General features: G+C 44.4%; 1 protein-coding gene across 1 annotated transcript in view; it reads right to left on the bottom strand.

Annotated features, from left to right (window-relative positions):
* LOC124615325 (mediator of RNA polymerase II transcription subunit 20) overlaps positions 1–23856 on the bottom strand; it is a 587946-nt gene that overhangs the window by 63613 nt on the left and 500477 nt on the right. The window contains exon 3 of the mRNA XM_047143125.1: positions 19084–19340. Coding sequence (XP_046999081.1) covers positions 19084–19340 — 257 coding nt within the window. The remainder of the gene's footprint in view (positions 1–19083; positions 19341–23856) is intronic.

Genomic DNA, 23856 nt, shown 5'->3' on the forward strand with positions numbered 1-23856 from the left:
GATCTCAAGTAGAACTTTTATTATGACTACTTAAACGTCGCTATTCATCTTCCAAAATATTAAACATAACCCATAGCCCTAGGTCTTCCCTCCAAACTTTCGTAGGAGCACCTTGCAAGAAACGGCCTATCCATTGGAGAAATGTGCTCAGGAGACAATATAGAAAAATAACTTCTTCTGACACTCAATTACACTTACATAAATAAATTCCGGTTTATATTTGATCCACCCTCGAATTTTATTGTTTTTAAATATTGAGTGTTAATTTTTTAATGTTTATTTGAGTAACGAATTTTTGTATCTGCTCATATTATTTAACCTGACTGCAATGAAATGTTATGAAATCTGCGAGATGGAAACTTGATCATTGAGATTCCCGAGTCCTTACTTTGAAAAAAAAAAAAAAAAACAAAAAAAAAAAAAAAAAAAAAAAACATATGGCTCTGAGCACTTTGGGACTCAACTGCTGAGGTCATTAGTCCCCTAGAACTTAGAACTAGTTAAATCTAACTAACCTAAGGACATCACAAACATCCATGCCCGAGGCAGGATTCGAACCTGCGACCGTAGCGGTCTTGCGGTTCCAGACTGCAGCGCCTTTAACCGCACGGCCACTTCGGCCGGCCCTTACTTTGAAGCAGTGTTCTGATGGATCTTCTACATCTTCTAGTATTCTGCTACACTTGTGCATAATCTGCTGTGTGTTTTCTCCAAGGTAATGGTAAGCTACGGTTGAGGACGTCTATCTTTTCTCGTTGTTAATTGGTACGTAAATAATTAAATGAAATAACAGATTTACAGTTGTTCCTTTTGAGTGACGACTTATTATTTCCAATTTGTTTTCCGGCATCAACTGTTAACATGCAACATTACCACTGAATGCACCACAAAATTTTTCTATGTTCATCAATTTGCTAAACTAAAACTTTATCGATAATTTTCTCGTTTAATAGTGACACCGATCTTATGCCCTCAGTATTCCGTCTAAAATTGCTAATTATCGTAGTATTTCTACACTTCTCCCCTGTCTTTAGCCGTAGTACACTGTTGATACATAGCCAGAACAAGACAAATTTAACAAGACAGGAAAACGCACCGTAGAAGTTGACAAATAATAATCGCACAAAATAAACGTAGCTGTAACATCAGCAAAGTTTCTTCGTTGCCATGACAGAAATCAGCATAATTCGCAGGGATACGTTTCTGGTGTGTTGACATCGCAATAACATAAAATTGAAGCTCTGATTACGAATCTGTGACTACGAAACGTGAATTTGGCGAAGAAAAACGTTGTTCAAAAGACAGTGGAGGAATCTTCTTGTTAAGTTATGTATCAATTCACTATCTCGGTTTTTGAAAGAGTGGCTACGATGGCTACCACGCAATCATGCATAAAGCCAGTAGGAAGAAAATACTGCCGTGTATCCTCTGTCCGATTCCTTTCTGTCTCACACAAGCACAGACGGATGACCAGGGCGGCGGGAGGAGGGGGGGGGGGGGGGGGACAAAGAGGGTAAGGCAGAAAGAGATTTGGCCCTTGTTGGGAGGTACACTGAACTCTGCGCGAAGCAGAGAAGGTGGGACGCAACAGAGGGAGCGGCGCGTCATTAGCGGGCGTTATCTGGTAGGCTGGACAGGGGCCGCCTCCAGGTCTGGAAACGGCGAAAGCCGGGGTTAATTAGTAACTGTCCGCTAGCCACGCTGCTGGACTTCCAGCGCCATTCCAGCAGCGACGTACCTGCTTATAACATCGTTGCCGGCCAGAGTCAGCTGACTATTGATACCTCGCACCGTCGCATCATACGGCTGACGGAAGATCACACGATAATGTGATATTATATGATTAAAGAGAAACCTCAGGAGTTAGTCCTAAGGTCAGCAAAAAACTTTATGACAATGGAAAAAGAAAAATTTTAAGCAAAGCACTTTTTCTGAAAATTATCGTTGAAGAACACACAATGGATTACAGAGTCAGCCGTGAACTAAATATTTCCATGTATTTTAGTAGTCGTAATTTTAATTCCTGTGTGGAGCACCTATACCTATTTATGGCTGGAAGCTCGAAACTACCTACGCAGTATTGGTAATTTCGGCGAACTGACTGGTAACACATAACTTGTCTCAGGTCTGGATACAACACCAAGGTGTAATTCACATAGTACAATAAACGAAATAACTTCTTGATTTTGAAATCCTTCTTTATGCTTCCATCTATGAGGATAAACTACTAGAAACGATCCCTGAGAGTATAAAGAGTAAAAAGAGGTAATATGGACACATAGTCCGCAATGCGTCTCGCGGGGGGTACACCCACACGAAGGTGGAGAGAAAAGATCTTTCACAGGGCAGGTTTCAATGGTTCAAAACCCACATTAGAAAGCACCAGCCAAGTGGGAATGTTCTGTCTGTACTAGTGTTTTAGCTCCACACCCGAGAGTGAGTACATGATGTCTATAGTACAAGGTCGGCAAAACACCTGGGTAATTAGATCTGGGCACGTTGCGAGTGGTACGGATTGGGTTGGGTTGTTTGGGAGAGCAGACCAGACAGCGCGGTCATCCGTGTCATCGGATTAGGGAAGGTCGGGGAAGGAAGTCGGCCGTGTTCTTCCAAAGGAACCATCCCGGCATTTGCCTGGAGCTATTTAGGGAAGTCACGGAAAACCCTAATCAGATGGCCGGACGCGTGATTGAACCGTCGTCCTCCCGAACGCGAGTCCAGTGTTCTAGTTACTGCGCCACCTCGCTAGGTGAAAGTGATACGGATAGTGGCATTTGCAGTGAACATTCTTGCCCTTTTGAGTGTGGTGCTAAAACACTAGTACAGACAGAACACTCCCACTTGCCTTGTGTGTTCTCACGTATACTTTTAATCACTGAAAGGATAGTCTAATTTCGAATCTGCTTGCCGAATTAAACATTGAAAAACTGGCAGTTTAATGGTGGTTCATAACTAGGTTCTTCACATACCTCCTCATATTTCCAGTTCCGACTTAAAAGAAATGTTCTGTGTGTTAGGGCAGCACTATTAGCCTACAGGATCGTATGTATCAGTGAAAAATGTCGCGGCAGCTTAAGCTCTGCAGGTCCGAAATAAAGATCATGTTGGTAAAATGGAAGTTGGAGCTGAACGTCTCGTCGGTACTAAGCTCTTTATATCCGAAATAGAAGCTCTGTTGGACAACAATGAAAAAGGAAATGATCAGCGGCCTCATCCAAAGACCCCTGCACGCCACCGTAGGAGACTAGTATCACCACTGTTGGACAGAAATTCCCTCACCAGATTGCGAGCGCCACCTTGCTCCGTATGTCTAGAAACAGGCACACCGTGAAACAGTAAATGCTCTACTTCCTGTACCTCAGGTGCCATATTTACGCCATAAGTTTTGAATGGACGATTACTAAAGGGCATAAAATGTTTCACTTATCGTGGAAGAAATGCTATATATACTAAGTTTATCAAGAAATATATTCTAGAAGTTTTGACAATATAGTAAAAGAAAGAACTGTTAGCATGAGTCTTCCCTAGTGGCCAAAACTTTCCGGCTGTCCATTACTCTTCGTTCTAAAGACGCCAGTAACGTAACTGTCAACCGGTAAGGTCTCCGCTTATAACTATTAAAAAGTTTGGTCTGAAGAGAAGCCCTGATTTTAGGCACTCTTTAGACGGAATCACATTTAATTCTTCATGAGTAATGGTTAACGATTTTTTTCTTTTCTTTTTTGCAGCCTAAATTGATTCGGCGTCTACGTATTCTATACAAAATGACATCTGAATGATGTCTGGTGGGAGGGCAAGGACTCTTCGTAAGCCCTATCCGGCAAATATACCTGACTTCTCTATCCTCGATACAGTGATCCTTGCTTCCTGGATTATCATACCGATACAGAAAATGTTTAATTCCAATCTATTGTCTCGTACACATTTCCGTTGCTTTTTCTATAGATTAAAACTACTGGTCGTAGGCCAATCAGGAAAAATATACTAAAGTGCCAAAGAAACTGCACATGCGTATTCAAATGCAGAGAGATGTAAACAGGTAAAATACGGCGCTGCGGTTGGCAACGCCTATATAAAACAACACATGCCTGGCGCAGTTGTTAGATCGGTTGCTGCTGCTACAATGGCAGCTTATCAAAATCTAAGTGAGTTGAACGTGGTGTTACAGTCAGCACACGAGCTATGGGACACAGCATCTCCGAGGTAGCGATGACGTGGGTATTTCCCCGTATGGTCATTTCACGAGTGTACCGTGAATATCAGAGATCCGGTAAAACATCAAATTTCCGACATCGCTGCGGCCGGCAAAACATCCTGCAAGAACGGGACCAACAACGACTGAAGAGAATCGTTCAATGTGACAGAATTGTAGCCCTTCCGCAAATTACAGCAGATTTCAATATTGGGCCATCAAAAAGTGTCAGCGTGCGACTCATTCAACGAAACGTCATCAATATGGGCTTTCGGAGCCAAAGACCCACTCGTGTACGCTTGCTTGATGACCGCGCGACACAAAGTTTACACCTTGCCTGGGCCCGTCGATACCGACATTGGACTGTTGATGACTGGAAACACTTTCCCTGGTCGGATAAGTCTCGTTTCAAATTGTATCGTTGTAGGGGCATGGAGACAACATCATTAATCCATGGACCTTTCATGTCAGCAGTGGACTGCTCAAGCTGGTGGAGGCTCTGTAATGGTGTGGGGCGTGTGCAGTTGGAGTGATATGGGGCCTTCCGATATTCTAGATACGACTCTGACAGATGACAAGTACGTAAGCATCCTGTCTGATCACCTGCATCCATTCATGGCCATTGTGCATTCCGACCGACTTGGGAAATTCCAGCAGGACAATGCGACAACGCAAACGCAAATAATTGCTATAGAGTGGCTCCAGTAACACTCGTCGGAGTTTACGTACTTCCGTTGGACACCAGATTCCCCAGACATGAACATTATTGAACTTATATGGGATTCCTTGCAACGTGCTGCAAGAGATCTCCACAGCCTCATACTCTTACGGTTTTATGGACAGCACTGCAGGATTCATGGTGTCAGTTCCCTCCAGCACTACGTCAGACATTAGTCTAATCCATGGCACGTCGTGTTGCGGCACTACTGCGTGCTCGCGGGGGCCCTACACGATATTAGGCAGGTGTACCAGTTTTTTTGGCTCATCAGTATAGCTCTAGCCCGCCGCACTACCGACCTCTTATTTCACTGCCGTCACGAGAGACTCAACTAAGGAATACACAATACCCTACTGTCAGCTTCGCACACGTCTGAAAGGTAAATCACGAAATGTAGCTGTAACTACATGAAAAGTTCCTCCTCCGTTCAACAGATCAATGACGGCGTTGTCTGCAACTCACTTCGCAACGCTGTTGCCGGTTGGTGGCAGTAACATGAGCGTGAAAGCAAGGTCCTGGAAACTCTCGATGGATCGCGTTCTCACTGACCGCTGTTCCCGAAGTGGAACAGCAGTTCTCACCGACCCGACCCCTGTGTCTGAACTCGAACTGGAGATAAATTCTCTACATCTGACAAGGGTGCGTTACATCTGCACTTACGTACCCTACAATGCGGATGCCACACACACACTGCGCGTTCGTTGGGATACCTAGAGACTTTTGTACACAACGTTTTCCTACAAGAAGAGAAACATATGAAACAGCTTACTAGCTGCAACTACAGTGACCAACATTAATTTCGATTAACTGGGGCAAGTATCATTCCGTTACTAACAATCCGAATAATGGAAATGTTTTCCAAAACAGTTATCTGAATATATAATTGGGAATATAGCATACATTGTATGCAGTGGTTAAATAAAATTATAGGATACGTAATGTAATGTTCGATACTGTAAAGTATACTTCATTTAAAAACATATAATGTAATGATATCACAACTATGAATAATAGGACTGATCGAAGTAAAGTTACAGTATGTATTCAAAGGTTACAATAAAAAACGAGTTTGAAGAATACACAATTGCACACGCACATTACTCTAGGTTAGTGTTTCCCAAACTGTGTTGCGCTGAACATTAGTGTTCCGCATGAAGTGAACAAGTGCTTCGCGAAAATCTATTAATAAAATGGCCTTTTATGTGACATTTTGACAGTACTAATTTAATAGAGATAAATTTCATTACTGACAGTTGTTGGCACCACAAAACGTCGTAACACTAGGCATTTTCTAATTTTTTTTTTAATTTTATTAACGTTCAAAACAAAAAAGATCTTCCATCGAAATACCACGATACTCATAGTGTTCTGTCAAGGAAATGTTAGGAAATCCCTGTTATATGTTTTCAAAAGCGAAAGTGCACTGTAGTGGAAATTTATATGCTACATTTACTGCATAACAGAATGTACTTTACCATTTATTGGCTGCTATTATCTGGGTCTCTACAATGATGTACGCCCTATGGCGGAAATTTTGTCCCCCATCTCTTTGTTTGCATCTAGTGTCATCCATGTGAAACTGTGAGAACGTTTTCGAAATACGATATTCCACTGCCTGTGTTGTTCAGAAATACGATTCATGCATGTCCGAAGGAAGAGGCACTGCGCCGATTAGGGCCGTTTTGAAATACATGAAATGTATTCTCAGTTGTGAATATGGACAATTATCAGGTTTATAATGGAATGACGACGATTTCCTGCTTATCGCGAGCGGTTGCCTTACATTAGGCTATCCGAGCACGACTCACCACCGCCAGACGCAAACTTAATTACGTCTTCAAATATGTATCAATAACCAGCACTCATACGCTCATCGCCTGGGGACTGGGTGTTTGTGTTGTCCTCATCGTTTCATCATAATTCATGAATGTTGCGAGATTGGACTGAGTAAATATAGGGAATTTGTACGGGCGCTGATAACCGCGCAGTTGAGCACCCCACAACGCCCCATCATCGTACATTCATTATGTATATTCCCGTACAGGGGAGACATTTTAATTGAAAGTTGCTTGCCCTGTGTCGGTGGATAAATACGATACTGTTGTGCGCATCTTGTATAGAAATACGACGCAATGTTCCATCGAACATGGAATTGGGCAAGCGACTTTCAATTAAAATCTTTCCCCTGCACGGGAATATACATAAGAATGTACGAGTGCAGGTTGTAGACCCATGGTTGACGACTTATGGAAGTTTTGGTCTGGCCGTGAGTCATACTCGGATAGCGTAATGGTAAGGTGACCGCTCGCAATAAGCGGGAAGTCTAGGTTCGAGTCCCGGCCCGGCACAAACTTTCATTGTCGTTATCCATTATACAGCTGTTGGATGTCCTTATTCGCGACTGCGAATATATCTTATGTTTTCGGAACATTTGCGGGTCGTAGGTGCCAGCTCAGAAGTCACACAGTCCGACGGCGGGAAATCGCCGAAAAACCACATTCTGACTGGCGGGCCCACTGACTCCCGTAGTTCATCAGCAGGACGGATTCGATCCGCGACGGCCGTGCCTCCCCGAACCCCGGAAGCGGCGTGCTACCGGGCGACTATTTGGGAGGGTCTTCTAGTCTGAGGTAATACTTCTGCTAGTCCGGATTAATGTCACTAACGTTGATAATTGTGTCCAAATTATCCCTTGCCTTTGACAGTCGGAAATTTGGTCTATTATCTGCCCGAATTACCGCAAATTCCGAATTAGCGAAGTCCGAATCACAGAAGGTTTGCTATATAGAATCTCTAGGGGGAAACTACAGTCGCACCACTGCCGACGCCAGGTCAAAACAATAACAGCCGTAGAACACAGATGTCACGGTGCAGTAGTGTCGTCATTGTTCCCAGTAACAAACTGTCAGCCGCAAGAGCTTTCAGTCTCCGCCCGTGCCACGAGTTACGAGGCTATTCTCCGCGCGCCACGCTACGTTTGCCACCGGCCGTCCCCTAATCCAGTGGCGGTGGTCGCTGTTATCTGTAATAGGATCAAGTATACCATTCGCCTTCTCCAACTGACAGAATACGGGTAGTTATTAATGCAACACCTGTGTCGTTCATTACAAACACAGCCGCACATAGCGATAAATTATGACGGCCTCGGGTTTGATCTCCAGTCAATCCTAGGATTTTTGTCTGTACTCTTCACTTCTTTTACCTCTGGCAATGTTTTTCGGAGAACACGTTGAACTGTAGCCCCATCCCCATAACTGCCTAGGTAAGACAACGACATACCCCCTCTAATACGACCACCCATAGTAAAGCACTGTGGTGCTCAAACCAATCTTCAATTTCATTTATTATGTTATCATGTCAGATCTGTCTGGAGAGTCAGGTGAATTCTGCAATGAAATAAATAAAAGAAAAAATTAAAGAAAATCCCCTTATTTGCCATCAAAGTAATCTCCACTATTAGCATCCTATCCTTTTCACGATGTTCGTAAAACTGTCGGAAACTGTGGCAGCAGGTTTGCTTTAGAATCAAAAGAGGCCCTAATACTACATATCTTACACAGCTGTACAATGCGAGCGACATTGTCGTTTACTTCTTCACCTGCCTCTCCATGTACCCCTACATACTGGTAGAATTAAAACTAGCCAAAAAAAATACTTCTTGTACCCTACGATAGGCAACCCAACTTAAGGCCTCTGCTCCCAGGGTAAATAAGGTACACTTGGCCTCTACTTCAAGATCCTTCATTTGTCCTACAACTCTCCTGGTTAGGTGGCCAATTAAAAAAGGGGTGTCCAACCGCGGCCCAAAACAAGTATCAATGTGGCTCAAGAAATGAGGATCTCTCACACGACCGGTGAAAAAAATTCCATAAAATTCCGTTTCTATAAAGTTATGATAAACTGAAAATATTCAATCTAAAACTCTCGTCACATGAAACTATTCTCTTTCCCTCTCCCTTCCTTTTCGCCTCCTCCCCCTCCCTTTTCTATTTTCTCGCTCAGCTGTTATTTTTAGTAATGTTAAGCATATTACGTGCGGTCCAAAAATACTCTTCTTCTTTCAGTGTGACACAGATAAGCTAATAGGTTGGGCACGCTAGCATTAGAAAATACAGCCTGGTACATTACCAAGTTGTTCGTTGTTGTGAGAGTTTTGACCTATAAGTGTCCACATTACACGATCTGACCACAGAAATCAATATGGGAGGTATGACAGAACTATCCGTCAGGAAAATATGGCCACATTTTGCGTTAATGGGCTATGGCAGTTGACGACCGATGTGAGTGCCTTTGCTAACAGCATGACATCGCCTGCGGCGCCTCTCCTCCCCTCGTGGCAATACCGGTAGTACCCTAGACGATTGGAAAACCTTGGCCTGGTCAGATGAGACCCGACTTCAGGTGGTAAGAGCTGATGGTACGTTCTAGAGTAGACCAGACCCCACGAAGCCATGGACCCAAGTTGTCGACAAGTCATTGTGCAAGCTTGTGGTCGTACCATAATGGTGCGGGCTGTGTTTACATGGTATGGAATGGGTCCTCTGGTCGAACCGAACCGATCACTGACTGGAAGTGGTTATGTTCGCCTACATGGAGACCAATTGCAGCTATTCGTGGGCTCCATGTTCCCAAACAACGTTGGAATTTTTATGAACGACAATGCGCCATGTCACCGGGTCACAATTGTTCGCGATTGGTTTGAAGAATATTCTAGACAATTCGGGCGAATGTTGTGGCCACCCCCATCGCTGGCCATAAATCCCATCGAACATTTATGGGACGTAATCGAGATGTCAGTTCGCGCACAAAATACTACAGCGGCAACTCTTCCGCAATTATAGACGGCTGTAGAGGCAGCATGGGTTAATATTTCTGCAGGGGACTTCCAACGATTCCTTGAGTCCATGCCACGTCGAAATGCTGCACTATGCCGGGCGAAAGGTCCGACACCATACTAGGAGGTATCCGATAACTATTGTCACCTCAGTGAAAAAGGAGCCACGGAGTGTTGTGTTCCCAGTAACAGGAGTATGGTTTGGTCAGAAAAGATCAGTGACTTCGGGCGTGGTCTAGTCAATGGATGTCACTTAAGTAACATACCCAATAGGAACACTTCAGTTCCTCCAAAACTGCTAATACTGACAGTTAGCGACGTGAGCGTGAAGTGTAATGAAGGACAGGAACCGTTGAGCATTACAGAGGGGGGGCTACAAAAATCAGCCGAAGAAATCACCTAGTGAGTTCCGAAGTGTTACCAGTAGTCTAGTACAATGATTATTCGTAGGGAGCTGAAAAGAATGGAATATAAAGTTCGAGCGGTTCCTAATATGCTGCACATTTCTGTAGTAAGTGCTAGGCCATGCTTGAGGTGACGGAAAGAGCGATCACACTGCACAATCGATGACTGGAAATGATTTTGATTGATGAATCGCGCTGAATCCCGTGGCAATCCAATGGAAGAGTTTGGGTGTGGTAACGCCTCGAAAAGTTTCCTAACATCATGATCAGTGCAAATAGTAAAGTGCGGGGGAGTTGGTGTTACAGTTGGGAGACGATGATTGCATCACAATAACATTCTACAGTGTCATAAAGCGGCATCTGTGAGGCAGTGGTTTCTGGACAATAAAATTCCTAAAATGGAATGACCTGCCCACAGCGTCCATCATCCCTACCTTCTCTTGTGCCGACGCTTGAGGAAGAACGTGCCAACATTCCTCCACAGACATTCAAACATCTCATTGAAAGTGTCGACAACAGAGTTCAAGCCGTCGTAAAGGCAAAGAGTGGTCACACCCCAAACTAAATGTCCACTAACACACGTCACGAAACTTTTGACCAAGAGAGTGAAGAGCAAAGCATACGGCGAGTCCGGATTGCTTTCCCGAAGAATGACTGGTCTAGGAATACTTCCGATGTCCACTTAATGGATTATGGCAAAACAAATACCCGTGCTTGCGAGACGACGTGGCACATTTTAGAGAGAGGCTAGACGCAGAATGCCATCCACGAATTACAGTTCCCCCCCCCCCCCCCCATTACCATGCACCGCCGGTCTCAGAGGCCACACTTAATGTAAAAGTTAAATCACTCTCCGCATTAATTTCTGACTAGCATGTTTGACTACTATGTTAGTCCCCAGACACAGTGCGATACGTTCACATTAGACATTAGGTCAGGACGTCGCGAGTTAATTGTCGCGTCAGTGGGCTGCTGCGGCCGGTGTTGGGGTCACGGCAGCCGGTGTAACACTGTAGCTCTCCTCTGTCCCTGTCTCCGCAGTGTAGGAGAGATCCCAGCCGCCGCTACAGGAAACGGAGCGCCCTGCCCCGGATGGATTTCCGGGAAGCCTGCTGGAGCAGACGCGCGCGGCATTCGGCCGGCTTCTACGAGTAGGGTACGGGGTGCCGGGATCGCGGCTACAGAATCACTCCCGCTGGACACGTCAGCTCGCGTGACAACAGCGCCGGGGCTTAGCGGACAAACGGCCCGCCGGCCGCTCTATTCCCACAGCGAATGTAGCCATTCTTCTCCCCGGCACAGCTCTGTCAGAATGACGGACTCTCCACAGTTCGCGCAGGCGCCACAGCATTATGCAGGGCTGCTCTCTCTCTCTCTCTCTCTCTCTCTCTCTCTCTCTCTCTCTCTCTCACACACACACACACACACACACACAGTGATGGAGTACTACTGAATTCTCCGTTCTTTTTGACAATTTATCAGTTGCAAGCACTCGGTGTCTACGTCCGATTGGTTTCGTCAGGCGGTAAGCTCTTTGTCCATCACCACCCAAATTCCCATGTAATGAAAGACGCTCTGATGAAACGTAACAGACGTTTTCGGCTGCAACATAAAAATGCTTGAAATCATCCGCCTCTTTTCATATGAACCACTTCACTTATTGTAATTACATCACATGGTCAGTCGGTGCAGGAAGCGACCTATAAATTTTTACTGCAGGCTTCCTATTAATATTTTTATTTATTTGCCAAGATCGCTATGTTAACAGATTGGTGGCGTAATAGGTTTTGTGTATGTGTGTATGGAGAGGGGCGAGAGGTCGATACTGCCCATCCTGCAGCAACTGAGCTATCTGAATCGAATCACGATATTAAAATACCTCGGCTCAGCCAACTATAGTTGAAGTCCAGAACGAAGGCGGTCCATTTTACGCTCATTCTGCTCAGTTACGTCACGCATACTCCGACAGCCAATGGTTCAAATGGCTCTGAGCACTATGGGACTTAACTTCTGAGGTCATCAGTCCCCTAGAACTTAGAACTACTTAAACCTAACTAACCTAAGGACATCACACACATCCATGCCCGGGGCAGGATTCGAACCTGCGACCGTAGCGGTCGCGCGGTTCCAGACTGTAGCGCGTAGAACCGCTCGGCCACAACGGCCAGCCCGACATCCAATGAGCGTTCAGTACTGTACTGAGCGCTCTGCTCTGAATGCCGTAGTTAATGCGAGCATTAAACGTGATCGTAGAGAGTTGTTATCGCTGATGATGGTGGTAAGTGATACATTCTGTGTAAGTAAGCGAGAGACATAATTTGAAGGCTATACCCTTCCTTCAAGCGGAAAGCAAGCGCGTACAACAACTGTCGCTTGGAATCGTCAACGATGCCATGACCGTCTGTGCCTCGACATGCGCCAAACGCCATCGTTCGGATCGGACTATAGTTCACATAAAAACTTCGACAACATTCAAAATCCATTACCATGACAAAATGCACTTCCACATTAATAGTCAAACGTCTCCCAGATAAATATTTCGTACATTTTTCATTTGAGCATTTGCGAAGAAAATTTTCTTTTTGTACGTTTTTAGCACTACTATTCTCATGTCAACCTGGTTCAGTCAACATATTATAAACAAGATTTTCCTGCGTGTACAATCTGCAACATGTGAGCGATTCCAAATTTTATTTTGATGCACTTTAAGTCTTCCATAAGATTGGCCTTCAGAGTAATTTGAAACTATATAAAAGGCAACTTGAATTAAAAGGTGCTTTGTAATTATGAGTTATAGCTTGGTTGACATCCTAACGAGGATATCACAGGTACCATTACGGAACAAGCTGCCTCATCTGAAGGGCGGCCAAGTATCGAGAGAGTGGCATCAGAGTATCTGCAGTCATGGGCAGCAGTGGTTGCTCTGACAGGAGCAAGAGTGTCACTCAAGACGGGACTGTATTTTCTATGTGCGTGGTAGTGGTGGTGGTACGGTGGCAACAACGATGTCAGCAGCATTGAGCCGCGCGGTTGAAGGCGCCATGTTACGAATTGCACGGCCCTCCCGTCGGAGGTTAGAGTCCTCCCTCGGGCATGGGTGTGTGTGTTGTTCTTAGGATAAGTTAATTTAAGTAGTGTGTAAGTCTAGGGATCGATAACCTCAGCAGCTTGGTTCCTTAGGAATTCACACACACATTTTCTTGAGCAGCATTGGAGGGAATCAAACACATGACGTTGTTTCTGCTGGAAATTAAGAACGTGCTAACATTCCATAACATCTTTGTTTGTTCGCCAAATCTCAACATCACCTCAAACATGTTATCCTGGGCGAAACGACATCAAATGGGGTACATTTATGACAACTTATTTTTATTGTGACTCAGTGGTTAGCACGGTATTCGATTAAATGGTTCAAATGGCTCTGAGCACTATGGGACTTAACATCTGAAGTCATCAGTCCCCTAGCACTTACAACTACTTAAACCTAACAAATCCAAGGACATCACACACATCCATGTCCGAGGCAGGATTCGAATCTGCGACCGTAGCGGTCTCGCGGTTCCAGACAGAAGCGCCTAGAACCGCACAGCCACCAGAGGCCGGCTTCGATTAAATCTCTGCTGTTGTACTGTTAATACTAGTTACACAACAGCAAGTTAACTGTTATTTTTATATTCCAATCATTAAGCTGAACCATTTTGACTAGATATTATGGATATCAGTAACTAACACAGCCGTCATGGACAGTTGTTAAAAAAACGTCTTGTATTGTAAAGAGGTACGATGTTTATTGGTACAGGAAACGTTATAAGCCTCCTCATATTACACAGAAGGGCGGGTAATTTCTAAAATGGCTGAAATTCAGAGAAATTTCCAACCTTGAGCTTATACAGAGACGCCGTCGTTACATTTACAGACCTCGGATGCTTAACAAAAGACGATTATGGTAATGAAATTCAAATTCATGCGAAATAACGCGGAACAGAAACAGAATAACCTTCGTTCACGGATACCAAACGAAATTAAGTTGCTTGCATATAACAACGCAACGAGAAGCTTAACGCCGATTACGTTGCCAAACCTGGGCGCTGTCGCTATATTATTACCAGGCATAAAACACTTTCTTCTTTTATTCACGATGTTGCACAACGCAGTACCTCAGAGTTACATCAGATCCTCAACTTATACTGTTATCGCCGTAAGTAAATAGGTGTATTTTGATCACTGAAAACGCATTTCGTGTAAATAGCACTTCAGTCACCACTAAAGGAGTTCCTACTCCTAAAAGTAATAATGCCTTAATTTTTCGCTTAATTATATGAATCATAGGAGTCATCCACAAGAGGTTTCGGGAAAATCTCACTATAAATGGTCTCAGTTATTGTTTTTTTTTTTCGATAAAATCTGTGTCTGTACCTAACACTGTTTTTTCATGTCAATTTCCATTGATGTTTTGGTTCGATTTTGTTGTTCTTGTAAAAAATGGTCTCAATTTTTTCGGTTAAATCTGTCTGTACCTAATACTGTTTTTTCATGTCAATTTCTATAGAAGTTTTTCTTCAATTTTGTCGTTGTAAATAATAAAACGCCGTATGTCTAATATCGTGAGTGTATCTGCAGCGGTATTAGGCTTCTAACCGCTGTAACTATAGAAAATGTAATTAAATAGCGAGAATAATAATGATAATAAGAGTAATAATAACATAGTAATCGTTTTTTTTCTTAGAACTCCTGCACTGAACACGCTCACGACCTACTTTCACTACAGATGTTGTCAATATGATGGTATAATATGCGATGTAAACTGGTATGCATGAGATATAAGCTGGCCATTCGAGTCCACATCGTAGTGCGAAAATCCAGGAAAGAAAACAACAGAGACTGTATTACGGTGCCATATCCTCCGCATGTCCTACGCAGCCTAAGACTTACAACAGTACAGAATACAAAAGAAAAAATTGTTTTCATCTCTGTCACACAAAAGAAGTATTATTCTGTCTCGTGCGTGTTAAATGGCAGTTCGTTTACACATGTGAGAAACAACAGTGGACGTTTTGATGAAACTTGCGGAACGCTAGTAATTACTTCCAGCCAACGAGAAAAAATTCCCCTATCAATAGTTAACAGTTCCCATATTCCTGCAAATAATGTCTGCAAAAGCTTTGCTACAATTATGATATTACACACTAAGTTATGCCCTGTTAGAGTGCAGTAAATGCACCGGGAGCACCCTTCAGGCAAAGAGAAACATGGGCACAAAACCAACAGATTCGTAAGTATACATTATTTGATCGCCGGCCGGAGTGGCCGAGCAGTTCTAGGCGCTTCAGTCTGGAACCGCGCGACCGCTACGGTCGCTGGTTTGAATCCTGCCTCGGGCATGGATGTGTGTGATGTACTTAGGTTAGTTAGGTTTAAGTGGTTCTAAGTTCTAGGAGACTGATGACCTCAGTGTTAAGTCCCATAGTGCTGAGAGCCATTTGATCCATTGTCTGATCAAAGGTAACCCTGCAGCCCTGTGTAATGTGGAACAAACCAGTGGATGTCACCATAGGTGGATCCGGCAGTGTAAAAGAAGGCGGGGAATATTGTGTTGTCAGTAGAGAGGTTGAAACAGCAGAACGGATTGGTCAGAAGAGCACAGTGACTTCGAAAGCGGACTAGGCATTGGATGCCACCTAAGTAACAAATCCCTCGGGGATATCTCAACCCTTCTAAAGCTGTCCAACTCGACTGTTGGTGATGTGACTGTGGAGTGGAAACGTGAAGGAACAACCACAGCTACAGCAACACCAGACAGACCTCAGATCTCATAAATCTTCGAAACGGTGCCTCTTCAAATACCAAACACTACGGCTATCTTGGTTACAAAAGCAGCCACCATATGAGCACCAACAATCTGCCCAAGTTAGAATGCAATGAATTGCGAAATAATGCATTCACAAGCAAACAGAACACTGTTCTCACCACGGAGTCCTTATAGAATCATTACTGTCCGTTTCTAGACCTTTGTTCGTACAAACGGTAGAGATATCATGAAGAAATTAATGTCACTTATCAAGGTCTACTGTCCGTCGGCGATGTAAAAAATTTCAGCGTACGGAGGGCAATGAACAGATGCCGCATGTGGTCAAATACAACAGCGCAACCTGCAAGCTTCGCTAGCATCTTCATTTCTCACGGTGTTTACACATTTTATGTGCAACACCTGTACATGCCTCCATCGACATATACATTTGCCGTTACACCTGCGTGTACATGGATACTGTGCAAATCACATTTAAGTGCCTGGCAGAGGGTTCATCGAACCACCTTTACAATCTCTATTATTCCACTCTCGTATAGCGCGCGGAAAGAATGCACACCTATATCTTTCCGTACGAGCTCTGATTTCCCTTATTTTATCGTGGTGATCCTTCCTCCCTATGTAGGTCGGTGTCAACAAAATATTTTCGCATTCGGAAGAGAAAGTTTGTTCAAATGTGTGTGAAATCTTATGGGACTCAACTGCTAAGGTAGAAAGTTGGTGATTGGAATTTCGTGAGAAGATATCGTGGCAATGAAAAACGCGTTTCTTTCAATGATGACCAGCCCAAATCCTGTGTCATTTCTGTGACACTCTCTCCCATATTTCGCGATAATACAAAACGTGCTGCCTTTCTTTGAACTTTTTCGATTTACTCCGTCAGTCCTAACTGGTAAGGATCCCACACCGCACAGCAGTATTCCAAAAGAGGACGGACAAGCGTAGTGTAGGCAGTCTCCTTAGTAGGTCTGTTACATTTTCTAGTGTCCTGCCAATAAAACGCAGTCTTTGGTTAGCCTTCCCCACAAAATTTTCAGTGTTCCTTCCAATTTAAGTTGTTCGTAATTTTAATACCTAGGTATTTAGTTGAATTTGCGGCTTTTAGATTAGACTGATTTATCGTTACAGAAACTGACATTTCACTGCACTTTTTCACATACTTTATCACCAACCGCACGTATTTGACATCAGGGATCTTCGTTTAACCTTTTGTAATGTTATCTGTGACTTGGTTGTTTGTCTGCAGCTTTTGGTGAATAAATAAATATGCGTTACACAAGGTTTTGGTGGTTTCGTAATTCTGTACCTTTATTATACTGAACGTCTCTTTAGAAAAACAAACTGTTAGTATTGCCGCTTTCTGGTGACGGTTTCGATCCCGTCAGACACTGTAAAGACAGACGAAAATACAGGACGTTTGAAAAAGAACGCCCTAGTTTTAAAAATAAATTTAATGGCGAAATTAATGAAAAATTACATCAATGAGTACACAACATGAAAGAGAGTTTCTTCAAGTTTTGTTTAACGTTAGTAGACTTCAATGTGGAATCCATTTGTAGCTCTCCACACGTCGAGACGATATTCCGCTTCTCGCCAAGTATTCACCAACATTTCAGGTGTAAGAGGACCAACTGCCACGACGATTCTGTCCCGTAAATGATTGATATTTTCACTGGACACAATATTTTTTTCTGTGGCCCTTAAAGAAAAAGTCCAGTAGGGTTAAGTCTGGGTTTCGTGGTGGCCAAGGTATTGGGCCAGTCCTGCCTATCCACATACCTAGAAAGCGAGTATCAAGAGCCGCAATCACATGGTTACTGTAATGATGTGGGGCGCCATCTTCTTGGAAAAACAGAAGCCTCTTTTTCGCCTCAATATCGTCCATTTAGGGGAAGACGTACTCTGTGAACAGCGTGGCCAAAGGCATCGAAACGCCCTCCCGACGACAAGGCGGAACAGCCGCTGCTGGAAGATGAAGACACAACTGCTGCGCCCATCCACGAACAAGATACAGAAGAGGTAGTCAATATGCCGCCAGTAGAGACAGAGATGACTGCGCCAGGACTACTGAAGATGGTCGCAAAATCATTGCGTGACAAGACGTACGCGCATCACAATACCCCGTACCCTTTAACCGATTCCAGTGTTCCTAAACCACCTCTACCCCATAAGCCTAATTATTTCGCTAGGGCAATTGCCAACCTAAGCGCCGTCGTTCCTAAGAGGGACTTGGACCTTATAAACCGCTTCCCTATTTTTACCGAGTATGACTGCCAGCGCATAATCCCTGCTATTCCAAGAGTTAAGCACAAGAAGAAGAAGTACAAACATTCCTCTTTCTCGCACCGCTAGTTTCCTAGCACTCACTGTATTTTATCCTGTCGAGCTCAGACAAGCTTTAGTTAACTTTTTTAATCCCAGTCAATTTTATCTTATATTCGTGGAGTAAATGTCAATAGACAACAGACTCCGATACTGTAGACCACCTCAGGGGAGGTTGTCTATACCAGAGAGCAGAGAGAGACTCTGTCAACATTTCACAGTAGATGTCCCCATTTATTCTTTTTTCTACAAAAATGAAAGGACCAATCACACGATCTTCCATCAAACCGCACCAGACATTCACTCTGGTAAAGTCACGTAGCTCACCACCACACTGGTGTGTAAAATTACGTTGCACTGCTATAACTGAATCAGTTTTCACAATCCAATTGACATACTGCGCTTTCTGTTGCGGAGTACACACTGTAGCTGAGTTGCTCTGCACTGCACGCACGCCTGGACTCAACTGAGAGGGAACAGAGGGGAAAAAAAAAAAACAGCACTGGTGCCGTCTCTAGGTCAAGCAGACCTGCCAACTGCAGGGGAGCGAAACTTGGATAGTTGATGAATCAAACACCACAAACTACAACAGTGTATGTCAGGTTGTACAGATTCTAGGACACATTAAAACTAGGGAGATCTTTTTCAAACACCCTGTATTACTCTTATTCAATGCGTTGATTGAGGAATGAGATGCTCCTAAACTCTAATTAGCCTTTGTAACAAAATATATAGGTTCTTTAAAGCCCGACGACAAGCCGCTGTACCTAAGAGGAGTTGGCAAGTAATCAGACGTCGTTTGCTCACCTCGACAAGCACGCCCTTGAAGTTCTGGCTCATGGTGACGGTGCCCAGCTTGACGAGGAAGTCGGCGAGCTCGAAGCGCGGACCCTTGGACTCTATCTTGGTCTGCTTCTTGGTGTAGACGGAGGTCATCTTGAGCATGAGCAGGTCGAACAGCGAGTCGGCGAGCAGGGTGACCGTCTTGCTGCCCGTCTCCAGGACGGAGAACACGGAGGCCGGGTGCTCGCTGTTGTGCAGCACGTGCACGGTGCGCTGCGGACCTGCGGAACACGACGACCTACATTACATACCAAACAGGACAGCGCCCACAAACAAACATTCTGCTACCTTTCATGGTTCCGCGCCACAAGCGGTAAAAACGGAGCCCTTATAGTATATTGTCCATTTATTTTTAAATTCTTTATTACAAACTTATAATAATTATGCAATCTTAAACCACTTCCTTAAATGATTAGTGGGTCCTAATTTTATCCAACATTAATTGCAGCCAGATACAAATTTAATTAATTAGTGAGCTACAGTTATAACTAGATAACAATGGGCAAATAATTTATATATTATTATTAATGTTAACTTTATATGACCTATGCTTAGCTAAACTCTACTGCCTGCAGCGTCACAGTTGTGCCACTAGGCCGGCCGGAGTGGTCGTGCGGTTCTAGGCGCTGCAGTCTGGAACCGCGTGACCGCTACGGACGCAGGTTCGAATCCTGCCTCGGGCATGGATGTGTGTGATGTCCTTAGGTTAGTTAGGTTTAAGTAGTTCTAAGTTCTAGGGGACTGATGACCACAGCAGTTAAGTCCCATAGTGCTCAGAGCCATTTGAACCATTTTTTTGTGCCACTAGTTTATAAACCTACATTTTAGAGCCATGCTCATCGAGCTAATCCCTATGAGCGTGCTCTTGACACTAGGCAGGCCAAGGATGTTATTCGCTGCAGGATCCTAAATAACTAATTTCCTAATCTAAGTCCTACTAGCTAGTTCTAATCTAAGTCAAGTCCGGTGCTTTGTCCTGTATCGGTGGTGTCGTACCCCACTCCCCCTAGTCCTGTACGCGGCGGATTCCAGACTATGAGGAAAGTCCCATGGTATGGGAATAGGGCGCTAGATTCAGTGTTTGATGTGTATCAAATTGTTAATTTAATTTATGTCCCTCAGGTTTTCTTTTAACACTTTTCGTGATACCTCATCCGCCAATTGGTTAGGAGTCTGAAAAATGTCTTCTTGTCTAAGTAAGTGGTATGTGTCAAGGTCAGGTAATTGGTTACGTAATGTTGATGCTACATCATTGAAAAGGGGGCACCCGTAGACCACATTAGCGGGAGTACCCTCTGATACACCACATTCACACGCGGGTGTGGCCCTTTTCCCGAGCCGACATAATCGAATATGGCCCATGACCAGTGAGCAAATGGATCAGTCCTCGGGTAAGTTCACAGTATTTCATGCCCAGTCGTTCCATGACGTCAGGAAGAAGTTCAAATGTTCCGCGACCTGTTTCTTCTGCACTATTGTCTATTTGTCTGTCAAGACCCTTGCTCGTAGAAACAGCTACAGAGGTATTACGAAGAAATTCATGTCACATATCAAAGTCTACAGTCCCTCAGCTGTGTGGAAAATTTAAACTTCTAAGTCAATGCAGTCGAAAAATACGGCCATATATGTCACATATTTTGATACTCGCAAAGTCACTCATAAAAACCTATATATGAACTATCCATATACGGATCGGACCTGGTGGTCTAATGGTAAAGCGCATGCCTGGAAACCGAGAGGTCAAGGAATAGAATCTCGGTCGGGCAACGGATCCCTCTGTCTCCGTTTTTATCTAGCTTTCACCTCTCAACGACGTGAGGTGCCGCCACAAACGACACGATTCCACGTTGAACTGTACGTCCCCTTTGCCCGGTTGGAGGACGTGAACACGTATTAACCACAAGCGCTTCATTTTACTTAAGAAAATGATTGAAGTTCAATATGAGCAGTGGTCTGAACTGACGAAACGTTGAAACAGATACTGTACATTCTGTTCTGGACACTGTGGTGCTCCAAGTACTATAGTCAGATTCTGCGCTGTGATTAGCGTTCTTAGACAGGCTCTCACTTGTGACTGACTGTGATAAAGTTTTTCCTCATTTTGGTTTGTATAAATAAATGAGGTGGCAATCCACGTTTTGAGACATTAATGTAGCTTCGTAATAAAATTCCCAAAAACCACTCCAAACTTCGCTGTTTGAAATCTCATGTTATCAGACGCGGACAACGGAGTTCTGTGGAAAAGTCGAGGTAGCTTTAGAAGCCTCCACTCGGCCATCTAAGGAGGTATCGCGAGGTCGTTGCTAGAATTTACCTTGGAGGTTCATTCAACGTAGCCCTGCTGTTCCAACCTTCCGCAAACAACAAGTTCCGCGGTTAGTGTGTCCGATACAGTAATGAGTCGCGGCAGGATCTTCTTTTTAATTTAACGATTCTTAAGAAGGGAAACGATTGTATTGTATTGTATGTTAACCGGGGACCTAGAAACGACGGAGAGGCTCCGTCTCCGCCGCAGTCGCAGCGGTCCACAACCTCACGACGACTATCGCAGTCCTCTTCACCCCTCCACCGCCCCACAACGAACCCAGGGTTACTGTGCGGTTCGGCCACCGGTGGACTCCCCAGGGAACGTCTCACACCAGACGAGCGTAACCCCTATGTTTGGGTGGTGTACGCTTACGTGGAGACAGTGTCTGTGCAGTAATCGCCGACATAGTGCAACTGAGGCGGAATAAGGGGAACCAGCCCGCATTCGCCGAGGCAGATGGAAAACCGCCTTAAAAACCATCTGTAGGCTGGTCGGCACACCTGACCTCGACACACATCCGCCGGGCGGATTCGTGCCGGGGATCAGGCGCTCCTTCCCTCCCGGAAAGCAGTGCGTCAGACCGCACGACCAAGGAAAACGATACATCCTCTCTCATCACCATACAAAACGAACATAACACCAGACCGTGCACACAGTCAATACGGTGCCCTACTTTCCACAGTATGTATCGAGGGCAACCGTGTATGGAAGTGAAACATGGACGATAAACAGTTTAGACAAGAAGAGAATATAGAAGCATTTGAAATGTGGTGCTACAGAAGAATGCTGAAGATCAAATGGGTAAATCACGTAACGAATGAGAAGGTACTGAGTAGAATTGGAGAGAAGAGGAACTTGTGGCACAACTTGACTAGAAGAAGGAATCGGTTGGTAGGACACGTTCTGGGGCATCGAGGGCTCACCAATTTAGCATTGGAGGGAATGCGCGGAGGCCAAGAGATGACTACCCTAAGCAGATTCAGAAAGATGTAGGTCGCATTAATACTCAGAGATGAAGTGGCATGCACAGGAGAGAATAGCATGGAGAGCTGCATCAAACCACTCATTGGCCTGAAGACCACAACAATAATAACTACTACTACTACTACTACTACTACTACTTTTTTCCACAGATGCCCTTGAGACTCACACAGTGCGAGAAGAGGAGCCGTTATAAGCGGAGGAAGAAATCCGCTATTGACAATGACTTGTGGGACATAGTCGGTATTACTACAGCCGAGACATCGTAGTGATACACTGAAGTGGCTCTTTTCACATGTTCATTATCTACAGGCGTACTCCACAAGCCATTATACAACGTGTACGGAATGTGTATGTTGTGCCAGATTCGGTACCTTGTCCAAATACCAATTTTCTCTAACTTCACTGTCGCGGGCGTTAAGCCAGATGTGTGTTGGAGAAAGCAGCACATTTGTTGAGCCGATCTGGATCGTTGGCTTGCATAAGTTTCTGAGTGCGATACACAAACTCTTTCTATCAACATCTTTCACTACAGCTTGTTATCTCGCTGACACTCTCATGATGACTTGAACGAAACTTTAACGAATCATACAACTCTTCTTTGAATCTTTTCGGTTTCTGTTAATCCAACTTCGAAAGGGTCTCAGACCGAACAACTATATTGCACAAAGAGTTGAAAAAAGTTGTTGCAACAGCAATCTTTCTTACTTGAATAACAGTTACGATTTTTCCAGCCATAATCACGTCGGAAACCTTTTCACGTGAATCACTTGTGTACAAATGACAGCTCCGCCAATGTACTACGCTTTTATACCATGTGTATGCGATGTTCAAATGGCTCTGAGCACTATGGGACTCAACTGCTGTGGTCATCAGTCCCCTAGAACTTAGAACTACTTAAACCTAACTAACCTAAGGACATCACACACACCCATGCCCGAGGCAGGATTCGAACCTGCGACCGTAGCAGCAGCGCGGCTCCGGACTGGAGCGCCTAGAACCGCACGGCCACCGCGGCCGGCTATGCGATGTTACCGCCACCTCTATATTGTATGTGCATACTGCTACACCACGGCTTCTGTCACCTCAGTGTACGCAGACTGAAATGACGAAGGAAAATTTGTACGAAGGCCATGGATCGAACCCGGGTCTCGAGTTTAGGAGGAATACCAAGTAGGCTGAGGCGTGAATGGGAATTATGACTGAGGAGGAGGCGTGCTAGGGTAGTCAAAGCAGTTCTACGAAGTCATTCTGCCATGGTGACATAGTGGTCAGCGCATCTGCCTAGTGAGCAGGAGACCCGGGTTCGAATCCCAGTCTTAGTACACAGTTTCATTCGTTGCTTCAGTCCTCATTATACAGAGTGTTACAAAAAGGTACGGCCAAACTTTCAGGAAACATTCCTCACACACAAAGAAAGAAAATATGTTATGTGGACATGTGTCCGG

Source organism: Schistocerca americana, chromosome 5 (genome assembly GCF_021461395.2).
Source record: "Schistocerca americana isolate TAMUIC-IGC-003095 chromosome 5, iqSchAmer2.1, whole genome shotgun sequence".
NCBI classification, from domain to species: Eukaryota; Metazoa; Arthropoda; class Insecta; order Orthoptera; family Acrididae; genus Schistocerca; species Schistocerca americana.